The 23,813-nt window shown below is 45.7% G+C and overlaps 1 protein-coding gene and 7 non-coding genes across 8 annotated transcripts in view; 5 read left to right on the plus strand and 3 right to left on the minus strand.

Annotated features, from left to right (window-relative positions):
- Positions 1-5,786, plus strand: part of OSBP (oxysterol binding protein) — a 33,161-nt gene extending 27,375 nt beyond the window's left edge. The window contains exons 10-14 of the mRNA XM_007196499.2: positions 572-675; positions 2,068-2,163; positions 2,922-3,103; positions 4,191-4,411; positions 4,514-5,786. Of these exons, the coding sequence (XP_007196561.2) occupies positions 572-675; positions 2,068-2,163; positions 2,922-3,103; positions 4,191-4,411; positions 4,514-4,656 (746 nt within the window). The 3' untranslated portion in view covers positions 4,657-5,786. The remainder of the gene's footprint in view (positions 1-571; positions 676-2,067; positions 2,164-2,921; positions 3,104-4,190; positions 4,412-4,513) is intronic.
- Positions 5,787-10,701: 4,915 nt separating this feature from the next.
- Positions 10,702-10,774, plus strand: TRNAF-GAA (transfer RNA phenylalanine (anticodon GAA)). The gene has a single exon. It is a non-coding gene; the product is annotated as a tRNA-Phe (tRNA).
- A 3,048-nt stretch (positions 10,775-13,822) lies between these two features.
- On the plus strand, positions 13,823-13,895 carry TRNAK-UUU (transfer RNA lysine (anticodon UUU)). Its single transcript has one exon. It is a non-coding gene; the product is annotated as a tRNA-Lys (tRNA).
- A 2,267-nt stretch (positions 13,896-16,162) lies between these two features.
- On the plus strand, positions 16,163-16,235 carry TRNAF-GAA (transfer RNA phenylalanine (anticodon GAA)). The gene has a single exon. It is a non-coding gene; the product is annotated as a tRNA-Phe (tRNA).
- Positions 16,236-17,091: 856 nt separating this feature from the next.
- On the minus strand, positions 17,092-17,164 carry TRNAK-UUU (transfer RNA lysine (anticodon UUU)). The gene has a single exon. It is a non-coding gene; the product is annotated as a tRNA-Lys (tRNA).
- A 4,784-nt stretch (positions 17,165-21,948) lies between these two features.
- TRNAL-UAA (transfer RNA leucine (anticodon UAA)) lies at positions 21,949-22,031 on the minus strand. The gene has a single exon. It is a non-coding gene; the product is annotated as a tRNA-Leu (tRNA).
- A 350-nt stretch (positions 22,032-22,381) lies between these two features.
- On the minus strand, positions 22,382-22,469 carry TRNAR-UCU (transfer RNA arginine (anticodon UCU)). The gene is given in 2 exon segments: positions 22,382-22,417; positions 22,433-22,469. It is a non-coding gene; the product is annotated as a tRNA-Arg (tRNA).
- A 280-nt stretch (positions 22,470-22,749) lies between these two features.
- Positions 22,750-22,822, plus strand: TRNAV-UAC (transfer RNA valine (anticodon UAC)). The gene has a single exon. It is a non-coding gene; the product is annotated as a tRNA-Val (tRNA).
- Positions 22,823-23,813: the final 991 nt, after the last annotated feature.

Below are 23,813 nucleotides of genomic sequence, written 5' to 3' on the forward strand. Positions count from 1 at the left end.
ACGTCTGATGAGTGGTGGAACCAGTGCCCCTGCTCTATCCACTACTCCCTAATTTTTTTTTTTTTTTTTTTTACTATTAAGGCCCGTAGGTAGACAAGTGATTTGCTTAAAGTCACACAGCTAGTTACTCACAATAGGGCTTGTCCCCAATACTGACTACCAGTGTGTGCTCTTTTCCATAATGCCGCTTTATTTTTTCATGTTGGGGCAGATGTGACCTGTTCCTGTAAATTTTGCAGCTAGTATGGCAGGTGCAGTTAGTGAAAAGATTGGGGTTTTTGCTTCCATTTTTATTTCTACATTTGCAGAATATTACTTCCCAGCTAAGCTGTATCAGCTGTCAATGTTTGTCCTCATTAGTTATATTTTATTCATAAATTTAAAAATCATGTGAAAAATTCAATCAGTGCTTCCAACATGTATAAAGGTTATAAGTCCTTTCTGACTTATTGTTTTCTTTTTAAAAGTAAGAAATATTGATAAAATAAAATCAACCCATCATTGTTTCTAGCCAGCATGGTGCTATTTTTCTAATATTTGGCTTAACTTGTGTACCACTCTCTGCCTCTAGGTAGCATCCACTGTATCTTCCACGCAACTGGGCACCACTACACTTGGAAAAAAGTTACCACGACAGTGCACAACATTATCGTGGGCAAATTGTGGATCGATCAGGTGAGTAAAGGGACTCAACATGCTTCTGAAGTTCAGAAGGATACCTCCCTACGTCCATCTTTGTAGTATTTAGGACATGTGAACTGGCCCCAGACTGCTGTTACTGGTTTATCAGTTTTGCCTAAGGAATTTCTCTCAGGCAGTAATCCCACCCACAAACTCCCCGGGTTTCTATACCACAAACTATTACCTATAAATGACCAAGTTACAACATTCATTCAGTGACTACTCTACTAGGGCTGTGTTAGGTACTATGAAGAATACAAGAAAATAATAAACATGGCTCCCATCCTTCATCCTTTCATTATTCATCAAACATTTGTTGCCAGGCTGAGTGCTAGGTCTTGGGAATACGAAGTCATATGAGGCATTGTCCTGCCAAGAGTTATTTTATCATTGGAGATATATGACAGATATGTGTAGGATGGAAAGTATTTGACAAGATAGACTAGTGTAAGAGCTGTACTAAAATACTATCTAGGGGCTTCCCTGGTGGCACAGTGGTTAAGAATCCACCTGCTGATGCAGGGGACACGAGTTCGAGCCCTGGTCCAGGAAGATCCCACATGCCGCGGATTAGCTAAGCCCGTGCGCCATAACTACTGAGCCTGTGCTCTAGAGCCCTCGAGCCACAACTACGGACCCTGTGTGCCACAATTACTGAAGCCCGCGTGCCTAGAGCCCGTGCTCTGCAACAAGAGATGCCACTGCAATGAGAAGCCCACGCACCACGATGAAGAGTAGCCCCCGCTCGCCGCAACTAGAGAAAGCCCGCACTTAGCAACGAAGACCCAACGCAGCCATAAATAAATAAACAAACAAACAAACAAACTATCTAATTCATTGTCAGTTTGCTCTTAAGACAATGGTTGCAGTAAATTCAGAAAAGAGAGGGGATACTGTCTGAGCAGTCAGGAAAGGCTTCACGGTAGATGTGGGAATGAAGCTGAGTCTTAAACAGCTTTTTGGGATTTACAAGATAGAAAGGAGAAGAAAATGCAATGAATAAAGTGTAGAAAGGCCCACCATATGTAGGCCTGAAACCGTGAGTAGAATACTTTAAGCACAGAGTTCATGAAGGGTACGAGTGGAGGATTGGTTTGGGAAGGTAAATTATTGTGTGAATATCAATGTGTGTGCTGAAGGTCGAATTATGCCACTGAACATGTGACACACAGTTTTTTAAAAAAAGGTCATTTGGCCTTGATTCCAACCTGGAATACCAAGATTACAAAGGGATTCCACAGCATCTCAGGGTTGGCTAAGACCTGAATCGTAAGCACGGGAAAGCTAGAATGTAAGATTGAAAGGAATTATGAGGCATGGGGCTTAGCATATATTCAAGTCATCCAGTCTTAATAAAACCAATCCATGATTCTTTTCTTTTTATAGTCTGGTGAAATTGATATTGTGAATCACAAGACAGGAGACAAGTGCAATCTTAAATTTGTTCCTTACAGCTACTTCTCTCGGGATGTAGCAAGAAAGGTAAGAGAAGTTGAAATTAAATTGTTTTTCACTTAGTGTGTATCCCATAGAAAGTCTGCTCCTTTGGAGCTGGTGTAGATGGATGGATTGTGTGTGTTCAAAAGAAAGGAGAGGTAAAGGAGAAAGCAAAAGACAACAAGTTAGAGAGTAAAAGTCAAGAGCAATAAGGGATTGGCATTTCCTGGCGGTCCAGTCGTTAAGGTGCTTTCACTGCCGTGGGCCCGGGTTCGATCCCTGGTCGGGGAACTAAGATTCTGCAAGCTGCGCAGGCATGGCCAGAAAAAAAAAGAGCAATGAGATTTGAAAATGGGAAACACTGAGGAAGGACGAAGGAAAGGGTTACCGGAAGAAGGCATCATGGGTACTTTGACCCCTGTGAAGTCTGAGTGAGAGTTCTGGTACCACCGCAGTGGAATTGTGCCGTGAGTTTTGATGGGAGAGTGAAGAAATCTGTTTGTGCCTCTCTCTGATTTCTGGGGAGAAGAATATAACATAATTCTGAGTACAGTCAGATCCTTTTCCTACGTATATCATTACAACAAAAATCTATACAACAAAATGGTAATGAAACCTCCAACTCATGACTCAGTTATTTTAAGCAGCTCAAGAAAACATAACAAAATAATTTGAATGGCTCCATGGAGTTTGTCATAACAGGATTTAACCAGTATTTACCCTGGGACTTTGGTTTCCAGAGTAGTCAGGTAAGCTAACACAGCGAATGCCGTACTCCAGAGCCCTGATTTCCCTCCTTGTAGGTGACAGGGGAAGTGACAGATCCATCAGGAAAAGTTCACTTTGCCCTTCTGGGCACGTGGGATGAGAAAATGGAGTGTTTCAAAGTACAGCCAGTCATCGGGGAAAATGGGGGTGACGCTCGGCAGCGAGGCCACGAAGCAGAGGAAAGCAGGGTCATGCTGTGGAAGCGGAATCCTTTACCGTGAGTATCAGTGTGGGTCCCGCCGGGGCCTGCTGTGACCTCAGCCTTGGAGCAGTGTTGTGGCATGTCTGCCTTCCTTCCCACTTAATTCTGTGAGGGACTGAGCGTGGGAAATCGGAACCTGGAGAGATGACCGGAAGGCTGTCCCTGTGTGGTTGGGTTGTAGCGTGCCTTGTCCCAGGAAAGTTCAGACTACTCAAACCGGGCTTCCCTGGTGGCTCAGTGGTTGAGAATTCGCCTGCCAATGCAGGGGACACGGGTTCGAGCCCTGGTCTGGGAAGATCCCACATGCCGCGGAGCAGCTAGGCCCGTGAGCCACAACTACTGAGCCTGCGCGTCTGGAGCCTGTGCTCCGCAACAAGAGAGGCCACGATAGTGAGAGGCCCGCGCACCGCGATGAAGAGTGGCCCCCGCTTGCCACAACTAAAGAAAGCCCTCGCACAGAAACGAAGACCCAACACAGCCAAAAATAAATTAAAACAAACAAACAAACAAAAAACTACTCAAACCACGTCTGCCAAAAATATTTGGTGTTTCCTAAAGGTCCCTTGGATTGTGATTCAGAAGGATGTTTTTCTATAATTTAGAGTAAAACTATTCAGAAGTGGCTAGAGGAGAAAGATGCCTACCACCTGTGGCCCAAAGGCCGAAGCAGCAGTGTAGAGGTCCCTGAGATAATGTGCAGGACTTTGGAAATAAATTAAGATGGAGGCCATTTGTCTCCTCTCATTATTTAATATGTTCAGTCCTCAGTAATAGCCAAGATTATCCCAGAAAGAGGTTAAAAAGAAAGCAAAGGAAACAGGAAGAAAGAAGTTTTATTTAGTAGAATGTTTCATCCTTCCTAATTTCACCTGAGCATAGCACAAGCCCAGAAAACTATCCAACTGAGTGATCCTGGGGAGGCGATGGGGAATGGTCCAGTCGGGTCTCTTAATTAGGTGAACCTGATGTGGTCCTAGAGTCTTTCCATCTGTAGAGCAGCCTGGGTGATGTAGCCCTTGGAGTGAACTTAGTTGGTGCTCTGTAACTAACAAGGGTCTCAGCTCTGGCATTACCCTTCCTCTTTCTCACCCTTTACATTTAGGAAGAATGCAGAAAACATGTACTACTTCTCAGAGCTGGCTCTAACTCTCAACGCCTGGGAAGCTGGCACGGCCCCCACAGACAGCCGATTACGGCCTGACCAGAGACTGATGGAGAATGGGCGCTGGGATGAAGCAAATGCTGAGAAGCAGCGCCTGGAGGAAAAACAGAGACTTTCCAGAAAGAAGAGAGAAGCCGAAGCTATGAAAGCCACAGAGGATGGTAGTGGACGCCTTCTACTCTGTTTCCCAATCCCGATGCGTGGCAAATGCCCATGTGTTTTCGGCTCTAATTCTGTTTTTCTTTACCCTCTTTCCCTTTTAGGCACGCCCTACGATCCCTACAAGGCACTGTGGTTCGAGCGGAAGAAGGACCCCGTTACCAAGGAGTTAACCCATATTTATAGGGGAGGATACTGGGAGTGTAAAGAGAAACAGGACTGGAGCTCGTGCCCGGACATTTTCTGAACCGGCCGTGACGAAAGGAGGAGGATCCCAAGGAGAAGAGGACAGGATGCGCGGGAAAGCTGGCAGTTGTGACTCTCTTACGGAGAGCTTTCCTCAAGTTTGTCTGTCTTAACCAATCATTTTTTCCGAATCAATCACCAGAAGCAGACACCGTTGGTGGTGATTGGCTGGTTGCCTTAGCTGATTGAAACTGAAATCGACCTTCTAGATACTGTGTGTGTGAGGGAGAGGCGGCGTGGCCGAGTGTTAGTGTCGCCCCACCTCTGCAGAGTCTCGTGCTCCTGACTCTTCCCTCTCCCTCAGCCCCGGTTTGAGATGCTGTCCCTCACCCGCCCCTGACAGAGCCCGCCCAGCCAAGACCTGCGGAAGAGGATGGCGCGGGGGCGTTCCGGTGCTGTTCAGAGCGAGAGCTGATTCTAGAGCTTCCCTTTAAAAAGAAACACGTAAGGCTTACCAACAGAGGCATTGTGAATGCTCGTGGTGGAGCTCAGGCGTGACGTCATGAAGTGTTCACAAATGGGGTCAATGTAACGGGGTGTCCGTGCGGAGAACACCGTGGCACTGGAACACTTGCGAGAGGGACTGTTTTGCAAGGCCGGGACGTTCAGAGTTAAATTCTTGGAAGTTTTGATCTTCACTCGCGTAAAACACCCTGCTGCTGTTCTCCATCTTCTTTGACAGCAACCAGGGCCACTTGGGTGGTCAGTAGGAGGGTTGCGTTATCCTCACAAAGGGGTTTTACGGACTTGCTCAGGCGGAGAACTTCTGAGAACACCAGGCGGGATGGAAGAAGACTGCTGGCCACTTTCGCTTTCCCCGTTCCTCCTCACCCCCATCCTTCATTGCCTTTCCTCTCTTCTCCCTCCACACAATACTGATGCGGGCTTGTGCCCTGTGGAGCAAAGCATTACCTGTCCCATTCTGATATACTTCAGAATCTGAGCGAAGGAGTTGATCTGGAATAAGTGTTCACCATCTCTCAAGCCCCAAGGACTGGAGCCACCCCTGGAATAATGCGTTAAGTATCTGTATATTATATATATGTAGAGAAAAATCTAATTTTTCTTTGGTTTGATTTTCCTTCTTCCCATTAAGAATCTTGATTTTTGATATCACTTGTCTCTCTTGGACACACTGATGTGGATCGGAGCCCCCTCTGCTTTCCCTCTTTCAGGGGCAGACAGATTCCAAACCTGAGCAGGATCCCACCCAGCGGTTGCTGAGCAGGGACTTTGTCCATGGTTTGTATCATGAGGTGCCCACTGCTGTCTAGACTCTGCTCTTCTAATTACCTGACTCTTGAAAATGAAATCCATAACCTCTTTCCTACCTTTTTTCCTTCTCTTACTAGGAAGAGTATGGGTAGAAAGTCAGGAGGGTAATTTCCAGTTTCAGCCTGCCTCTGTCCAAATCTCAGCACACAGAGCTGATCCCCAAAAGAGCCTTCTTCCTAGGAATCGGAGCTAAAAGCGCTGTCCCATGGGGTGGGTAAGAGAACTGCTCCTGCTGGGCCCTGGTTTCCTTCATTTTTTTGTTCTGTATTTGTTTAAGTTGTCTTGTTCAGAAATCTAACCCCTGTGCCACCCACCCTTGGTTGAGGATCACAAATCGAGGTGCCTTCCTTGTATGCTTTTTGTTAGTGTTTTTTGTTCCTGTTCCTTAACTGCCGAGCCTCAGCCAGTGTGGGTGCTAGGGGGGAGAATCATTCCAGAGGAAGCCATCCCTGCGGGGAAATTGGATTTATACTGGGTAAATAGTACTCTTATTCCTTCCCCACCATCCCTCCCTTCCTAGCTGTGATGAACTTGAGAGAGGGACAACTCCTGGGGAATTTCCTCCTACGAACTCGATTCCCAGCATAAGCAAGGGATTATTCCAGGGCTGCTTCTTTCAAGGAGGCCCATAAAAGCGTTGACGTAACTGGGGTGGGGGGCGGAGCTTTAGACAGCGGGAACTCCCCAAACAGACGGAACTTCCCTGCTCTGTCTCCTGCCCCCCCTTCCCCGTTCTTCCGCCACCATCTGCACTACATTTCCAGCCTGATGCCCAGTGAGGTTCCTGCTAATGGAAGAGGCTTCGAGTCCTTTAGGTGAATGAAATAAAGTCACATGAAAACAAAACAAAACTATATATATTTTCGGTTTTTTTGCCTTATTGTTTTTTTTCCAAGAAAACTACTAAATTAAATAATTTTTAAAAAGTCATATTGTTTGTCTGATTCACTTCTACTTAAGGAGGAGACAGTGGGAAGAGGTGGAGAAGTGGCCCCTCGGTGATTTGTTCTTGGCAGTCTGGGAACTTGATCGTCATGGGAGATGGAAAGAAAAACTGGGCACGGATTTCCAGATGTTTCGACTATTCAACAACATTCCGGAGGACCCAATGACCACATGAGTAGTTTTAACAGCCCCTGATGCTTCAGTGCCATGTCACTGTCAGGGTCCCACCTTGCCATAGGGGAATGGTTTCTAGTGTTCTTGATACTGGGCCTGTTTCACCTCAAAAAATAAAAGTTTTCTTGAATTTAATTTCTCTTGCCCATTTAGATTTTCAGGATCTTAGCTGTTCTGTGTAAGGATTCAAATTCCATATTTTGAAACATAAGCAGTTGAGTATTGATTTGAAGACCTTGGAGAGAAGTAAAAGACAGTGAAAATGCTTGTTTTTCTCTGCACAGTTCAGGGAGGGGAGAAGGTGGGCAAAGTGAACGAAGGGGCATGGAGTGGCCTCCGATGAGGGTGAGCGCCAATTCCTGCCCGGAGGGGGCGCTGCACCTCACTGATCATCTGCTTCTTCGCCCAGAGTGCTGAGACTGGAGCTCTCAACTTTGCCAGGCTTCCACTTAAACACTTTCAAGAAGTATATGTTACAATTGTCATGTTGAATATGAGGAAAGGCTCAAAAAAGAAACTGAATAAATCTACTCAAGGTCACATAGCTGATTGGTTAGTCACAGTACTGGAATTCAAAGCTGGGTTGGTTTAACCCCAGAGTTTGTGACCTTTACAAACTTGTGCTCTGTGAGAAACTGGGTTGGAAGGCGGCTGGTAGTTAAGTCATTTCCTCCTGGATTATACATCGTGCAGAAATGCATATCTCTGTTTCCAGAAGCTTCTTAATGTGGATAATACCATTTTGGGAGTCCCACGTGAAGGAAGGGGCATTGGAGCATTCTTTTTTTTTTTTTTTTTTTTTTGGCCATGCCATGTAGCATGCGGAATCTTAGTTCCCCGACCAGGGATTGAACCCACCACGCCCCCTGCATTGGAAGCATGAAGTCTTAACCACTGGACCGCCAGGGATGTCCCGGAAGGAGCATTCTTGAAGTTCAGCCTTCTGGCTCCTTGATTTCTCAAGGCTCTCATGCCCACAAAATCAGCTATGTTGTCAGGGATTGTCTTTTCTAGCCTGGTTCTTGGGAAGGCCACTTAGCCTTGATGTTAAGTATCGGCAACGTTTTTTTTCTGGCAAGCTAAAAACCGTGGTAGTCGACCCTTGACACTTGGTGAGAGCTGCATCCTGCGATCTTGAATACCGTATGGTATGTAATTTCCTCCAATAGGGGCAGTCAATGTACCTGAAACATTTGAATAATCCCTCCTTCAGTCCTTTAATGGGCTACTGTGACATGATGGGTTGGGATGTGGATCCCGAGGAGTGTAGCTTACTCATGATTCAAAATTACACCTGTCAGGGACCTCTGAACTCCCACAAAAATGTTAAACCTATAAATTTCAAGGGTCTGCTCTACTTTCTGCAAGACAAGTGAAAATCAACCTATAGTATAGTCCTAAAAGGAAGTGTAGAAAAATCTTTAGAATTTATTCACTATAAGGTGTATACCTTGTGAAACCCTAAGATTATCAAAATTTAGAGCTTGCTTCTAAAAGTTTATAAAGCTTTTGCCCAGTACTGTGCCCTGCCCTGTGGGACGCATCCCTCAAGTCTTCCCTGGCTTTCCCTTCTGAAGCTCATAAAATTATCTGTGGTTATGTTCTCCTCAGTCTTTCCTCCCTACTGTCTTTTCAAGTAGAGTGCTCCTTTTGGGGTTCACAATGATCCCCCAGGGGAAGGAAGCAAGCTGGTCAGATGAGGCATCTTTAAAGGCAAGAACTAAAGAGCTCAGAATCTTCTATAAGTAGCCTTGCAGAGGTCACACCTGAGTTTGACCAGGTGATTTAAGAAGTTAGTAAACCAGTTGGCCCTGAGATAGGTATGGCTAGGAATGTCTCCATTCGTTCATTCATTTATTCAACATTGACTTCCAGCTTGTTACATAACATAACATTAGAGATAAAAATGGTAAGAAAGAGCTCAGATAAATGGGCAATTACAATCTAGTTTGATAAATGGCATGAAAGCAGTGTAGAGGGGCAACAAGCCTATAGGGAGTGTGAGGGAGGGGATAAAGACATGTCAGGGAAGCCTTCTATTCAATACAACTAGGAGAATGTATCTGAGTTGAGAGTTGCAGGTTTAATAGGGGTTAGGGGAAGGGCAACGTATAAGATGCTGCATGGATAAAGATGGAGAGCAAAGTCGAGGAAAGCATCCTGCATTTGGATGGCTGCATGAATGGCTGGAGTTTAAGGTCAAGGAGAGGGCACTGATACAGTGATGGAGAGAGGTAAGGCCCAAGTCACGGAAGTCTTCATATACCACATAAAGAAACCTTGGTTTTCGTTTTCAGCAAGGGAGCCAGTGAAAGATTTGTAAGCAGGGTGATGGGTTCCAGTGTGGAAAATGATTGGCAGGTAGTCAGATCAATTAAGAGACTGGAGAAGTTGTGAGAATGAAGAGAAGTGCAGGGATTCCAGTATTGCCTGGAATGAACAGCACTTGAGTATGATCATTGGTGGAGAGCAGAGGGAGGGAGGGAGGGAGGGAGGAACTTGTATTTTTCTGGCTCAGGAAACTTAGAAGGAAGGTGGTAGCAAGCTAAACAAGTCTAGAGGGAAAGATGGGTTCATTTGGGGGCATTCTGAGTTGGAGGAGCCTGAGGAGAGGTTGAGGAAGCGATTTAAAACATGGGTCCAAATGTAATGGCTACATTTTTGTGAGAACTGAGGAATGAGATGCTGAGAGGGGCTGCACATTAAAATCACCTGCAAGTTAAAAAATATATAATCCTGAGCCCCATCTGCAGAGATTCTGATTCAATTAGGGTTAGGGCTAGTGCAATTTTATCTATCTATCTATCTATCTATCTATCTATCTATCTATCTATCTATCTATAAAAGCAAGGGTCACAAAATTATGAAATGGGAGGAGGAGGTGGGATAAATCAGCATATTAGGGGATATTATTAAACCACAGCTTGCTTCTCAGAGTTTGAGAGGTCTGAGCCAATTCCACATTTTGACAATGTCTATATGTTTCAAATTTTTTAAACGCTAAGATGAGATTACAGAAATTGAGGTATACTTTAGTTAGGTTTAGCAAATCAGTGCTTTTAACATACAATGACTCTATATATACTTCATCAGGAGGTAACATTGAAAATTTACATTTGAAATCTTTACAAATGGCCTTCCTGTCTGTCCTCTTGCATACATTTCTTGAGACCACTTTGACAATATCTGAAAAATTCAAAATGTTCATGTCTTTGGGACTTGCGAAATCTGCCTTCTCACAAGAAAAACAAATACAAAAGGATAGTCATTGCAGTATTGTTTTTAATAATGAAACCTAGGGGAAAAAAGTCAAAATGTCCATCATTAGGAATTTGATTACATGGATTGTGTTATATCCATACAATCCAATACTGTGCATGGGTTAAAAAGAATGAAATAGGTCTACATAGCTGACATGAAAAAAAAAAGTCCATGATTTATTTTTAAGTGAGAAAAGCAAATTGCAGAGTAGTTAAAAAACAGAGAAAAGTAAAATTATTTATCACATCTAGCTTATAAACAGAAGCCTTGCCTCATCACCTCTAATATTTAAGTGCCTACCTCCAGCTGAACCTATAACCGAATCCTTTTTTGCTGCAATGGAACAGATATTATTTCATTATAGATATAAGGAAAACCTTTTCCAAGGGAAGTCAATATAGCTCAGTTGGGAGACCATTAGACTGAACATCTAAAGGTCCCTGGTTCGATCCCGGGTTTCGGCAACGGTTCCGTGATTCTCCTCTTCTCAATAGTATGCGTACTTGTCTCCGCCTCTGTAAGGAGGAGATTTCAGGCTGTCACCCAGGTCTTACTTGGGCATGGATGATAATGAGCTTGGGTGGACCCCGAAGCACGGGCCGGTTTTCTTTCTTTTCTCTGGGAAGGAGGAAACCGTAAAGGGATTTATGTCTTTGCTTTTAAGCTGCTCTGTGTGGCCGGCCGGCTCTCCCCACACACCGTGCGCCGTTCGCTTTCTAATTCATCCCAGCCCGCCGACTTCTTTCCGACCACGTTGCAGGAGCTGCCGGCGTTGGACTGTCTCTCCGCTGGGAGGGGCGCGCCGGGGCTCCGCCGGGGGATTTGGCGGTCACGTGCGGGGCGCGGGGCTGCACAGAAAGAAATCCTCGATTTCAGCTTGGGGTTTAACAATAACAAGGACAGCTTTTGCTGATGGTGGCGGTGGCGGGGTGGGGTAGGGTTGGAATTCCTTTCTGGTTTATGTCTACACTAGCGTTACCAAATCAAATACAGGACGCCCAATTAAATTTGAATTTCGAAGAAACAATGACTTTCTAGTATAAGCCTCCCAAAGATTGGCATGGGGACATAATACACATTCGTTATTTTTCTGAAATTCAAATTTAACTGTATTTTTATTCGCTAAATCGCAAACCACGATTGTACATCATATCCCCACGCATCTCTGGATGCGCCCCTCCACCCCACACCGCGCCCCCGGAAAGATACTCAGAAACTATAGTCAGGACTAAGTGGATTTCAGAAGAGCCTGGTAATTTCTTATTCTCATCTCTCAGGTTTCAAAATGCATTTGCGTCCATCAGCTGATTTGTTCTTATCACCACCGGACAAGACCTTGGTGGGGATCACCAGGAAACACCCCAGGAATCAGCCATCTCACCTGGTCCCAGGCTTCCAGAGCTGTCCGCTCTCGCTTGGGATGGGGGTGGAGGAAAGGGAGATTTGGAAGCTGGAATGAATCTTAAAAAAAAAAAAAAAAAAATCGTGTTAAGATGATGAGCCACTCCAAGGCAGTGCAATGGAACACACGCTCAGGGAATGCTTTCTTTTCTGCCAGCTCCCAGGCTGGGACATGGGGAGAGAGGAATGAGACCTAGTCCTCACATAAAAGGCAACATGGAGAACTATTGCTTTTGGACCTATTATTTGTCCTCCCCTTTCTGTTAATCTGTGCCAAGATACCTGCTGATGAGGGGCTTCAGCCCCCAAAACTTTGCGCTCTTGGGTGGAAGGATGCATTTTGCTTAAGGGACTCTTTGAAAAATTCAATGGTCATCAAAAGGAAGGAAAACAAAATGGTGGATGAATAGATAGGGCAGTTCAAACTTTGCATGATGTATGTCGCCATGTGTGACGGTGAATTTTATGTGTCAATTTGGCTAGCTATGGTGCCCAAATGCCAGTCTAGGTGGTGCTGTGAAGGTATTCTTTGGATGTGATTAACATTTAAATCAGTAGACTCTGAGTAAAGCACATTACCCTCCATAACGTGGGTGTGCCTCGTCCAATGAGGTGAAGGTTTAAGAACAAAGACTGGGGTTTCCTGATGAAGAAGGAATTCTCCTCAAGACTGTAACACAGAAGGCCTGCCTGAGCCTCCAGCTGGCTGCCCTGCTGAAGCTGGACTCAAGATGCAACATCAACTCTTACCTGAATTTCCAGCTTGTTGGCCAACCCAACAGATTCTAGACTTGACGGCCCCCACAATGCCCTGAGCCAATTAAAAAAAAAAAACCAATAAATAATTCTCTATCCACCCAGACAGCATGCTTTAAAGTGTTACACACAGGTGGGCACCATACTCCTAGGAAATGTTGGGCCTTTGCCCTGAAAGGGCAAACCCTTCCCAGTTTCCAGCCTGAGGAATCCCTTTGGGAAGTATTTGGATACAAGCAAGAAGCTCCGAGAAGAAGACAGTTGTGTCTGCCTGTATCTCCAAGCTCGCAAGCCTGGCATACCCCTACTCACCTTTCAAGGCACAGCTCTAATGTCTTTTTTCCTGCCAGGTTCTGCTCTACCCACATTCTAGTCATTCCTCGGTGTTACCAAAGTATATATTCCTCTATTAAAGCATTGATTACACGGTCCCAAAGGTCTGCTACCAGCTCTATAGTAGTTCCACAGTGCAGGGGAGGAGACCAGGGATGGTGCGGGTCAGCAAGAGCTTCCCCGGTGGGATGGCGGTTAAGCTGAGTCCTCAAAAGTGCTTTGGGCGGACGAGGGGGAAGAGGTGAAAGGGAGGTGGCATTCCAGTTAGAGGGAACACCGTGAGCCAAGGCCCAGAGGATTGAAAAGGTATAGCGGGATCTGTAGAACGAAAATAGTGGCGTGTACGCTTGAGAAGTGGAGGGAGGTGGGTTCAGCCTACCCAGAGTGGGGTGAGCGCGCGTGCGCAAAGGCCAGGCCCGTGGGGGCGGGGCGGGCGAGTGTGGCAAGAGGGGGGCGGGCGAGGGTGGGAGCGGGGCGCGGGCGCACTCTCAGAGCCCAGGGCGGTGGCGGCTGCCACCACTTCTGGCTGGATCCCAGATAGTGTCTTTCAGCTCATCCGTTTCGTGGGCGCCTAGGATGGGAACAGGGAACTGCGAAGTGGCGCTTCTCGGGAGAAGTAGCAGCTTGGTACCTGTAACACTGAACTGTGGTCTCCAACCCTGTGCGCTTTGGGTTTAGGGCAAGGAATCGCGGAGGGGCGGAGACAGTGAGTAAGCGGCTTCTCCTCCCTCCGCAGGGTTTTGCAGAAATCAGGATTCACGTTTGCCAAGGGGTCTCTATATAAAAGAGGACGTGTTCTGTTTTATTTGAGAAATCTGTATTCATCTGCCAGAGAACGACTTAATCACCTTCTTTCCATACTCCCCACTTCGCCTGCCCGGCGCCGTGGGATCTCTGGACTGGAATTGGATTGAATCACACACAAAAGAGGAATCCGGAAACTCACCCGGTATCTCGCCCACTAGCTGCAGCGCAAACGATTACATGGCTTTCATTCACCGGAGTGCAACTCTTTTGCATGAGCCCGGATAGCTCAGTCGGTAGAGCATCAGACTTTTAATCTGAGGGTCCAGGGTTCAAGTCCCTGTTCGGGCGGAATCTTCATTTTTTAACAGGTATTTTAAAAGTGAAAACCAGCTTTAGGGGCCTCTGATTTTTAGCCGGTTGACTTTGGAAAAGGGAGTAAAATGTGGAGCGTGTACCCTGCGTTTCCAACGACTTCGCGGGGGTAAAAGCCAGGCAGACACCACGGGCCTTTGTGCAAAGGCCTCCAGGAGATTCGCAGTGCATAGCTGTAGGGTCTAAATAAGCTGGCTTACTCGGCAGCCGCCGACTGGGCTGCTTGGTCTCAACTACTGCTGCAATTAGAGAAAGGGGGACGAAGCCTTCAGGAAGTCGCTGGGGCTCCCGCAGTCGCCGCCTCCCTTCGCTCTCCATGAGCGAGTCCTGCAGACCCTCTCTCTTGGGTTCCCTCCCTCTGAGTGCCTGAGGATTGTGGGACGGATCCTGCACCCTTCCACTCCACCTTGCTACCCTTCTAGAGAATATTTTTTGCGCTCTGAAAAGGAAGAGGTACCATCTAGAAACTGAAGCACCAAGCAGGGCAGCTCCCCCTCTCTACCGAGGTCCAGTCTCTCAGCTAACCCCCAAAGTGTGACCCTGAATCCAGGGAGAAGTTGAGGTTGAGATGGCAGCTTCTGCTGTTGGGGAAGGAGGGTGCCTGCTGGGAAAGAGTGCGTTTGAGGGGCTGGAATGCGAAGTGTCCTGGAGTTCGAAAAACAAAAATGTTAGCTCCCACTGACTACAAATTAATAAGGACAGCATTTGGCTCCTGAGAAGTTTTGAGGAAGTCTGGTTGTGGACACAAGAGCTCAGGCATGGATTCACCAAGACTAAACTAATCTTCCCTGTGAGGTGAAGGGACCAGGTACATCCTTGCTTACCTGGAGACTGAGCCTTCCTTGCTTCTGCCAGGCAGCAGAAGAAAGTCGATCTTGAACTCATTAACAAGATGGGGATGTGGGCTGATTGAGTCAGCTGCCCTCTTAGGTGATGGACTATGTTACCTAACGTACCCAAAGAACGCTGATTGGTGGGGCAGGGCGAAGGTGGACGTAGAACTCAAGTGGGAGGCAGGGCCTTCATACCTTCACCCTCCAAGCTGAATGCCTTACCCTGTGCCTACACAGACCCACAATTTTCTTCTCTCCAAAGCACAGCTTCCTCATCAGGAGAAAAGGAATAATAGTAATAGCATCCCTCTCATTAACTTGTGCTGATTAAATGAGGTAACAATGCATGCAATAGTGCTTAGTAGAGTCTTTGCCCCAAAGCGAGCATGCAGTACACTGCAGCTATTATTATTAAAGAGCTTTCAGTCTAGGGAGGGAACAAAAGACACACTGAAACAGGTAAGAAACCATTTCAAAGAAATATGTTCCCAATATGTGAAGATCATGAACCCATATTCATGTGACTTGTGTTGGTTGGTATGTGCTGAGGCGACAGCAATGGTCACCGACCCAAGGAAAAGTGGGCTTCTTTCTAGAAGAAAGTGAATCATGGAGTTCAGGTGGCATTCCAGGGAAACAAAGTAAGGGAGCTGAGGCAAACACTTGGATTTTGCCTCTTCTTCCTGAGGAAGTCCCCTGGAAAGTGATCAAGTCCATTTCTGGCAACCTTGAAAAGTGGAGTCTCTTTGCTCTGATCATTTCCTGACTGAACAAGAACACACCAGGTGGGGGAAAGGAGAGGACAAGGGGAGGAGAGCACTGAGACCTCCTGGCTCTTTCCTCCTTCCTGTCCTCAAGTTCACTCCCTCTCCCTTTCACCAAGGGGTGAAAAGTGAGAAAAAAGCAAAACAAAGCAAAACACCAAAAGTAAAAAGGAGAAGACAAATCAAAGTCTCTCTCTACCAAGACCTTTCGAGCTTTGGAGCTGAATAGCTCTGCTTGGGTTCTGGATGATTTGAGGACAAATTAGTTATTTTATTTAAAAATTATCATACTATATCAACCTTAAGGCAGGGGTGGGGGGGTGGGGACTGAACTGACACCATGTAGATGACGTGCTGGGCACACAGTAGGCACTTAGTAGGTGGCTGTCTTTCCTCTTATTAGGGTCCTGGGGAGACGTAGAAAAAGCCTTAGGAAGACAAGAATATGTAGCCTGGGACAATTTCCCCACATGACAGAAATTCTTTTTCTCACTCACTGCCCTCGAAATCTCAGAGCTAAAATAAGATGCAATTTGGAAGGTGAAATTGGGAATTGCAAAGGTAGAGATTGAAAGAAAGTCTTTCTTAGTTTTTAAATTTTTTTCTTTTAAGTTTCCTTAACAGGGTTGAAAGGCCTGTTATCCTCGCCGAAATAGCTCAGTTGGGAGAGCGTTAGACTGAAGATCTAAAGGTCCCTGGTTCGATCCCGGGTTTCGGTAGGGCTTTTGCTGACTCATCATTGGACGGGACTGGAGTCTGGAGTACCTTCCTTTCCTTACAGTGTCTCCCCTGAAGGCTCACCTCCCTCCCCGATCCCACACACTGCGAGGATCCTAAGAGCTTAAACCTCTTAAATATATCACAAATCATGGAATGACCCGGACCCAGTCTACTTAGACTATGTGTCCGATGTTTCATCGTGTGATGGCCACCATTCTGGTCTACACGTAGAAGGTCTTGAGTTTGATGCCAAGTATAGTTACGCTGGGCTTGCAAGTGTTTCTCATTGACACAGACATGAAGACTTCAAAAACGTTTGTCTATACACGCAAGTCAGGGTCCTATCAGCATGTTAGAAATTTGGTGAAGAATGGTTCTCGGCTGAAGATGTGATTTATAAGCACGTGTGTTGACCTGAAATATTTCTTGGAACCCCAGTTTTCTCACAGCGCTTTTAATAAACAGTGCGTGAACTATTATCACTTAGTGCCAAAATTTGCACATTTACTGCCAGGAGAATTACCATCCGTGACTCTGACGACAGGGGTGCAATTTTCTTGGTTATGTGTTTATTGATGTTTTCTGTATAAAATGATACATGTTAGTTTTAAGGAAAAAATATCTGAAGACAAAGTATCTGTCATACAAGGTTGGAAGAGAAAAGACTGAGGTTGGAAGAGAAAGTTATCAGTCGCTTTCCTCACCGTTCACTTTTTCGGCAAAATCCACCGTTGGTCTGGCCTGGGTTGTAAACTCCAGGAGGGCTGAATCAAGTGTGTTCTGCATAACCTCACACCTGCTCAGCGAGAGTGGTGTGGACGCACACTCAAATTTATTTTAGGAGTTTAAAATAACCGCCCGCACAGGGACTTGAACCCTGGACCCTCAGATTAAAAGTCTGATGCTCTACCGACTGAGCTACCCGGGCTCAGAAAAGCAACGTGGCTCCTAGTCTATCCGCAGAAAATAGACCACGTGGCCCTATTCTTTTCCTATTCGATTAAAATCCCGAGTCTTTTTGTTGATTATGTGAGTGGTGAAACTCCAAAATCAAGGTCGGGAAGGCGTTGGCCAAAGAATCTTTTCTGATCCCATTACAGAAAGATTATAAAGAAAATAACTGCCTGCCAGACCATGCTTCCACCCCAGCAGCGCCCCCTCCCCTCGCATCCTAAAGGGAGCATCCCAGGAGGAATTCTCCAGATCTAGGACGTCTGGATTTCTAAATCCAATCTTGGTCTGTGAAGAGTCCCGGAGGGTCTTGCGGGTGGAATCTTATGAGTAATTGATTAGGTCTCCAATCTTTATTAGTCAGAACCCATCCAGGCCCAAGACCCGGTCCTGGTCCTCAGTGGGGTGGGAAGGCATGCAAAACAGAAGTCAAGTGCTTTGATGGTGGGAAGCAGGTCAACACCAGAAGTAAGCGTCCTGCCAAGTATTCCAGCGGGAGGTGATGCCCAGATGAGCTACCAGTGGTGACTGGGGCCCTGAAGCCTTGGGAAGAGAATTTTGAGCAGAGGAAACAGCAAAAGGAAAAGGACCTTCGCCAGGGAATCTGAACATTTTCCTTGAAGCTCCCATTGAAAGGTTTGGATCAGGCTGGATTTTATATTTTTAGGAAGTCCCATTACCCTGGCAGCTGTGTCCTGAATATAACTAATGTGGACACACAAAAACCAAAAAGTTTCCTACCATTTCAGTAAACAACCCATGTTGCCTACCATTCCACTAAACAACGAATGTTGCAGCCATCAAGCCACCAGCCACTGCAGCTTCCCTGGTGGTGCGCCCAGAGGGGAATTCAGGATGGAGAAAAACAGGATACTGGCCCTAGATAGTTAAGATGCATGTCAAAGGAATAATTTCAATGAACCCAGACCCTTCCATCTTCCCATACTTAGAAAAGCACTAAAACAATTAACTTGAGATGTCTGCTTTTTTTGTGTGTTTGGCAGTAATCATTTGATGTTCAACTACATGTTTTTTTTTCCCAGCAAAAAATCCTAAATATCCTGGCCCCTCCCTTACCTTCCTGGAACAGTTCCTCAGAGCTGAGAGGCCGATTCCCTGGCTATAGTAAGGTCCCTGAATAAAACGGAACTCTCAAGTTTCAGGTTGTGTATTTTTTCAGTTGTCACCAATAGGCGCATTTTTTCATTACTCCTGTTTCTTCATTGCCACGTTATTCATTGAGGCATTGGATAAGATCCCTTGAAAGGGAAGGGGAGGGAATCCTATGGGGTAGAGGCTCATAACCATTATAGCTGTCCTCGGATTTCAGAGACACTCTGAACTCTGTGGGGGAAGGATGATGTCTGCAGTCTTTTATGGAGAAATGTATCCGTGTAACCGAGCAGGACCCTAGGGGGCCTTCCTGGGACAGAGACCCCGAACTCCACCTGGTGTGCTCCACCTGCCTCTTGTTTGTAGAAAAGCGTTAGTCTCCCAGGCCTCCCAAGAGTCAGAAGAAGCTAGCTCAAGAGGTAAGGATTGGAAGAATGTGAACATATAGTAACAAAAGCTAGCAGTTGGGCCAGGAGAACTGGTAACAATGTAAACAGATCAGCCATATAGGAGTCACAGAATCTTTAGTTCTTCCCTGAAGGACATAGACAACAGTGTCTGATGCACATTCCTGAGTTGTTTTGCAGATACTAAAACCACCACCAGAGGGAAAAAGCTAACTGCATGATGACCAGACCGTAGCCTTGACACAAGCTGCTCCATCTTGGGCAGTACTGAATCTATGACTTGCATACTTCTGGAAATTCGCCTCAAGGAAGTGGAACCAAACCGACCCTGGAGCTGAAGATTAACTGTGCTTAAAACAAGATGATTCCGACCAGACCACCGCATGAACCGTTTTGAGATGATTATCGGAGCCGTCTGTGCTGTTCTGCACATAGCCCGCACCTGCACACCCCTGAAACTTCCTGGTTTTTCCCTATAAAACCCTTTTCCCTCTAACTGGCAACTTGGAGATGGTTTTGGGGACACTAGTTTGCTATCTTCCCAGGTTGCCAGCTTCCTGAATAAAGCACCAACCCTTGTGTCTCTTGAACACTGACTTTTGCATGAGATCAGCTGAACCTGAGCTCGGTTCCGGCTCCGGTTGGTAACCTCAGGAACTATGAACAAAGTTTAAAAAGTAATCCACTAGGGAAAGATAGTCACGTTATGTTAAACAAAAATGACAGAAGGTGCTAAACCATACGTATGACATAATATTTGTGGAAAAGTCAAACGATGTGTATATGAATATATATCCTTTAATTATATATATAATTAATTATATATATTTGTATATTTGTTGTTTGCATATACATAAGAGATGTTTAAGGGTAGAAAACAATCTGATAAAAATGACCACCTTTTGAGGAACAGCAATGAAGTGTGTGAGAAGAGTCTCTGTTTCCTTTACGTACATCTGTATTACTGCATTAAAAAAGCATGTATTGTTTTCAATAATAAAATAAATGAAGAAGAAAAAAATTGTCAGTTAATTATTCCATCCTTCTGAGATCACGTAGGCAGCCCTTTAGATCAAAGCATCCCTGATCCTGTGTTTTCTACAGATCCCAGCAGAGGAAGGTGAAAAGCAAATTTCCTTCCCAGTAGAGGCTCCCTCCATGCTTCAGGGTTTTGGAGGGGAGTATCTGGTGTAAGGGAGGAAGGGCTTTTTTCCTCTATCCTTCTTAGTTCTGGCTGGTCTAAGAATTAAATTGACAAGACAGATTAACAGAACAAAATTAAACAAAAGTTTAATAATATGTGTACATGGAAGGGACCCAGGAAAATTAAGTAACTCGCCGAAATGTCTGAAAACCTCACCTTAAATATTATCTTCAGCTAAAGCCATAAGAGGATGTTGGGGGTAGTGATTTGGAACCTCAAAGGGGAAGAAGGCAATTGGCATGAAGATGGAAAATCAAATGTTTGGTAAATCACGGTTTGCTGGGCCATGCAGAGACCATGGGACACAGAGAGGAATTTGAACACTTTTAGACTTTGCTAGGTTTCTCCCTGTCTACCCACCTGGTTCGTACTATAGTAATCTACGGTGATAACTCCTTTCCTGGAACAGATCCTTCATCTACATTCTTTAGGCAGTTAGGGAGAAGGTCAAAAGTCAAACTTTCTTCCTGAGTCTTTTGGGCCTTGATTGTTTTCAGCTCTAAACAATCCGCATGCCAGAGAGACATTGTGGGGTGGTAAATTTTGCTCCCCTACACTGGTATTGAAAAATCACCAGTGAATTAGGTGCGCTTTTCACAAATGAAGATGTAGATCCCTAAGAATCATATGACAAGGCTGGATTTAGCCAAGAAAAATAAAAAGAGCCTCCCCCCCGGAAAAAAAAAAAAAAAAAAAAGCCTGTAAGATGAAGCCAATTCTCTGGGGGAGTTAGTGAGCCTTTGGTCTAACCTCAGCTTCCTACAACAGTTCTGTACTCAGCTTTGAATGTAACGCAGGAGAGCGTGAAGATTTGTTTCCTGTTCCCCTAAGGCAGACTAGATTGACAGGCATTGAACCCTGAGAACAAAAGTCTCAAACTGTGTATAATCAAGTGTTAATGGTGTGGAACTGGGCTGCTTAGCGTAGAGACAGTTAACTGGAGCTGTGTGTAATTTCATTTAACAAACTATCCTGTTTTTTTTCTTACGCACCACCCCTCCATCCCTCCGTCCGCCATCTTGAAATGCCCCCTCTTCCCACTTTCTAAGTTCTTTGGTTTGGGAAGTTCCCTCCGATCCTTAAAGACAGGGGTCAGAACTTGCCGCAGAGATCTCTGCTTGATCCTCTCCAGAGGGGGGTTGGGTCCCGAGGACTCAGACTGTCCGTATGGCTGCTCCCACCACAACCTGCCTTCAACACCTGTTTAATGGTCTGTCTTTCCTCCTAGAATGTTTCTGCTGTGAGGACAGGACCTCTCTGTACATCTCCACTGTTATCCAAGCAAGCTCTCAAAAACTGCTGAATGAATGAATGGACAGTTGACTGAGGGCCGGGGGTCAGGGAAGGCTTTTCGTGGGGGAGGAGGGGGCAGAACTGGTCCTTGGAAGTTTTTGTTTGGTAGAGAGAGGGGAGAACATTCCTGTCAAGGTGAATGATTTCCATAATCAAATGGGATAAGTTTGTCCTGAAAAAGTTCTATGCCACTGTATTGTGTCACCCCACTTAATTCTTTGTAAGAGCTTATCGCCATCTGAAATTCTCCTATTTATTTGCTTGTTTATGGACCATCTCTTCCCTCTGTCGCTCTGTCCTGTAAGTGCTTCTGGACAAAAACCTTGTCGGTTAAGGACCTTCTAATTTTTTTTTCTTTTCTTAATGTTTTTTTTCTGTTTGGTTTACTTTCTTTTCTTTTAAATCTTTGCATTCCCACAACCTCAGCGTTTAGAACGGTATTTGGCACATAGCATGATCTTAGATAATCGCTATTTCAAAAAGTGAACGTTTTTACTGCGCAATGTACCTCTCGCCCCCTCCCCTACAAAGTAGTATAGTTTCACGCAGATGTTTACTTTTTACCTTCCAGACCATCGGTTCTGAAGCTATTGCTACACTTTCTACGTCTGCTATAAACTTTCAGATTAAAAGGTCACTGCCACTTAACCACTCAGGCTGCACAATGGACGGCTCACAATCCTTAAATCCTCAGGAATTCGGAAAAAATGATTCAGGTCATGTTTAGAAAAGCAGGTTCACTTGTACCAGAAGTGGGGTTCGAACCCACGAGGATATAAATCCATTGGATCTTAAGTCCAACGCCTTAACCACTCGGCCATTCTGGTAGCCACTAATTTTATGCTTATTTTTACATAACCAGAGTAATACTGAGCTACGAAAAGTTGCACAGTTTAAAAATTTTATGCCTTATGTAAAAGAACAATACGGGGATGGGGGGGGGATGGGAAACTCAGTAACTTTCATCACATCCTGCTAATTTCCTCATGTCCAGTCACCAGAAACTGGAGCCACACGAAAGCGATGAAGACTCAAGTATCAGGATTCCTAACACAGTCACGTCTGAGGACACCACAGGGAACTGGAATGGGCTCCTTTTCAAAGTGGGCGAATCTCATCGGAAATCGTAGGTAATGTGTTTGTCTTCCTCCTAGCTCTTTCCTTATCAAAACAAAAGCGACTCTGGTGGGACTCGAACCCACAACCTTTGAATGCCTCCATCTAATACTAGAAGTCCAATGCGCTATCCATTGCGCCACAGAGCCCGACGCGTAAGAGTTCTCCGCGTTGCTTACATCAAGGGAGGAGCGGCGTCTGTCTGGGGGACGGTCGCCTGCACGTCGGGCCACGCTTTCTTTCTCGGACAAACGGGGGAGCCCGCGTCGCCAAGGAGAAGCGTGGATGGACATTGCGCTTGAAAGTCTGAAATCTGAAAGTTTCTTCTCGCGAGCGATCGCCAGGCATCAACTCTCAACCTCATTGCACATCGGGAGGAAAAAGTCTTTGTGTGCTGTTATTCTATCCTGGCACAAACGTGCAGCGGGCGGTTCCATAGTGTAGCGGTTATCACGTCTGCTTTACACGCAGAAGGTCCTGGGTTCGAGCCCCAGTGGAACCACAGCATGGAGTTCTCCTTTTTCGTGGATACTTTAAGGTTTCTTTTTGCCAGCCGGAACTTGAGTTTTACTCCAGGAAGTCGGAGACGCTGCCGTTTCCAACCGGGCTCAGCGCTGCGCTCCGAAGCACAGGCTAGGCTCCAGAGGTGTCCGCGCACATCGGCCACCAAGGCTGCCCCCTCGTGGCGCCACTAGGGAGGTGCAAGCGGCCCCGCCCTGCTCAGGTCATCGCGCGTCTCTGCGCCTGCGCGCTCCCGACTACCCCCCGCAGTTCTGCCTCCAGGTGCCTGGGTAGGAGTCTGGATCCCGCTCCTTCTAAACCCTGCTTTGCCATCTTTCAGTGTTTCTGCCACCACTCAGTTAAGGGTTATCCCGAAGGTCACCTCTCTCCTTTGTTGATTACTTCCAAGTCCACTGACCTCGTACTTTTATTTAATGTAAAAAAACTTTTTGAAAAATTATATGCTCATGGTGGAGAATTCAAACAGCCCCACGTGTTTTACGGTGCTGTTTCCCTCTGGCAAAGAATTTCCCTTTGACCAAACTTTAGCTGGGCTCCTCTGAGCCCTCCTCTCAACTAGGCGGCCTATAAGACTTGAAAAAACAGTTAACACTAATATTGTTTTTAGCAGCTCAAGGCTGCATGCCTAAAGTGACTCTAGTTTCAGTGAAAGTGTCAGCCTGAGAAAACTGAATGCTGCCGCCGCCCCAGCCCCATTTACTGTTTGTTCCAGCCAACAGCTGAATCTGGGGGGCCCCGGATCAGCAGTATAACTATACATTTTCTTTATAAATCACTTATGATTAGTGTACAAAGGTAGCGTTGCCAGACGTACTGCTCGACCCCAACAATATTCTAGAAATCTTTCTATTTCCTTCTTAAGCCTTCACTCATCTTTTCACTTCCGGTGTTCGGATATATCCTAATTCTTTAGTCTGTGCTTTTTGATGAGCGATTAAATTGTATTCAGTCTTACAGATGATACCATAGTG

Source organism: Balaenoptera acutorostrata, chromosome 9 (genome assembly GCF_949987535.1).
Source record: "Balaenoptera acutorostrata chromosome 9, mBalAcu1.1, whole genome shotgun sequence".
In the NCBI taxonomy this organism is placed as follows: Eukaryota; Metazoa; Chordata; class Mammalia; order Artiodactyla; family Balaenopteridae; genus Balaenoptera; species Balaenoptera acutorostrata.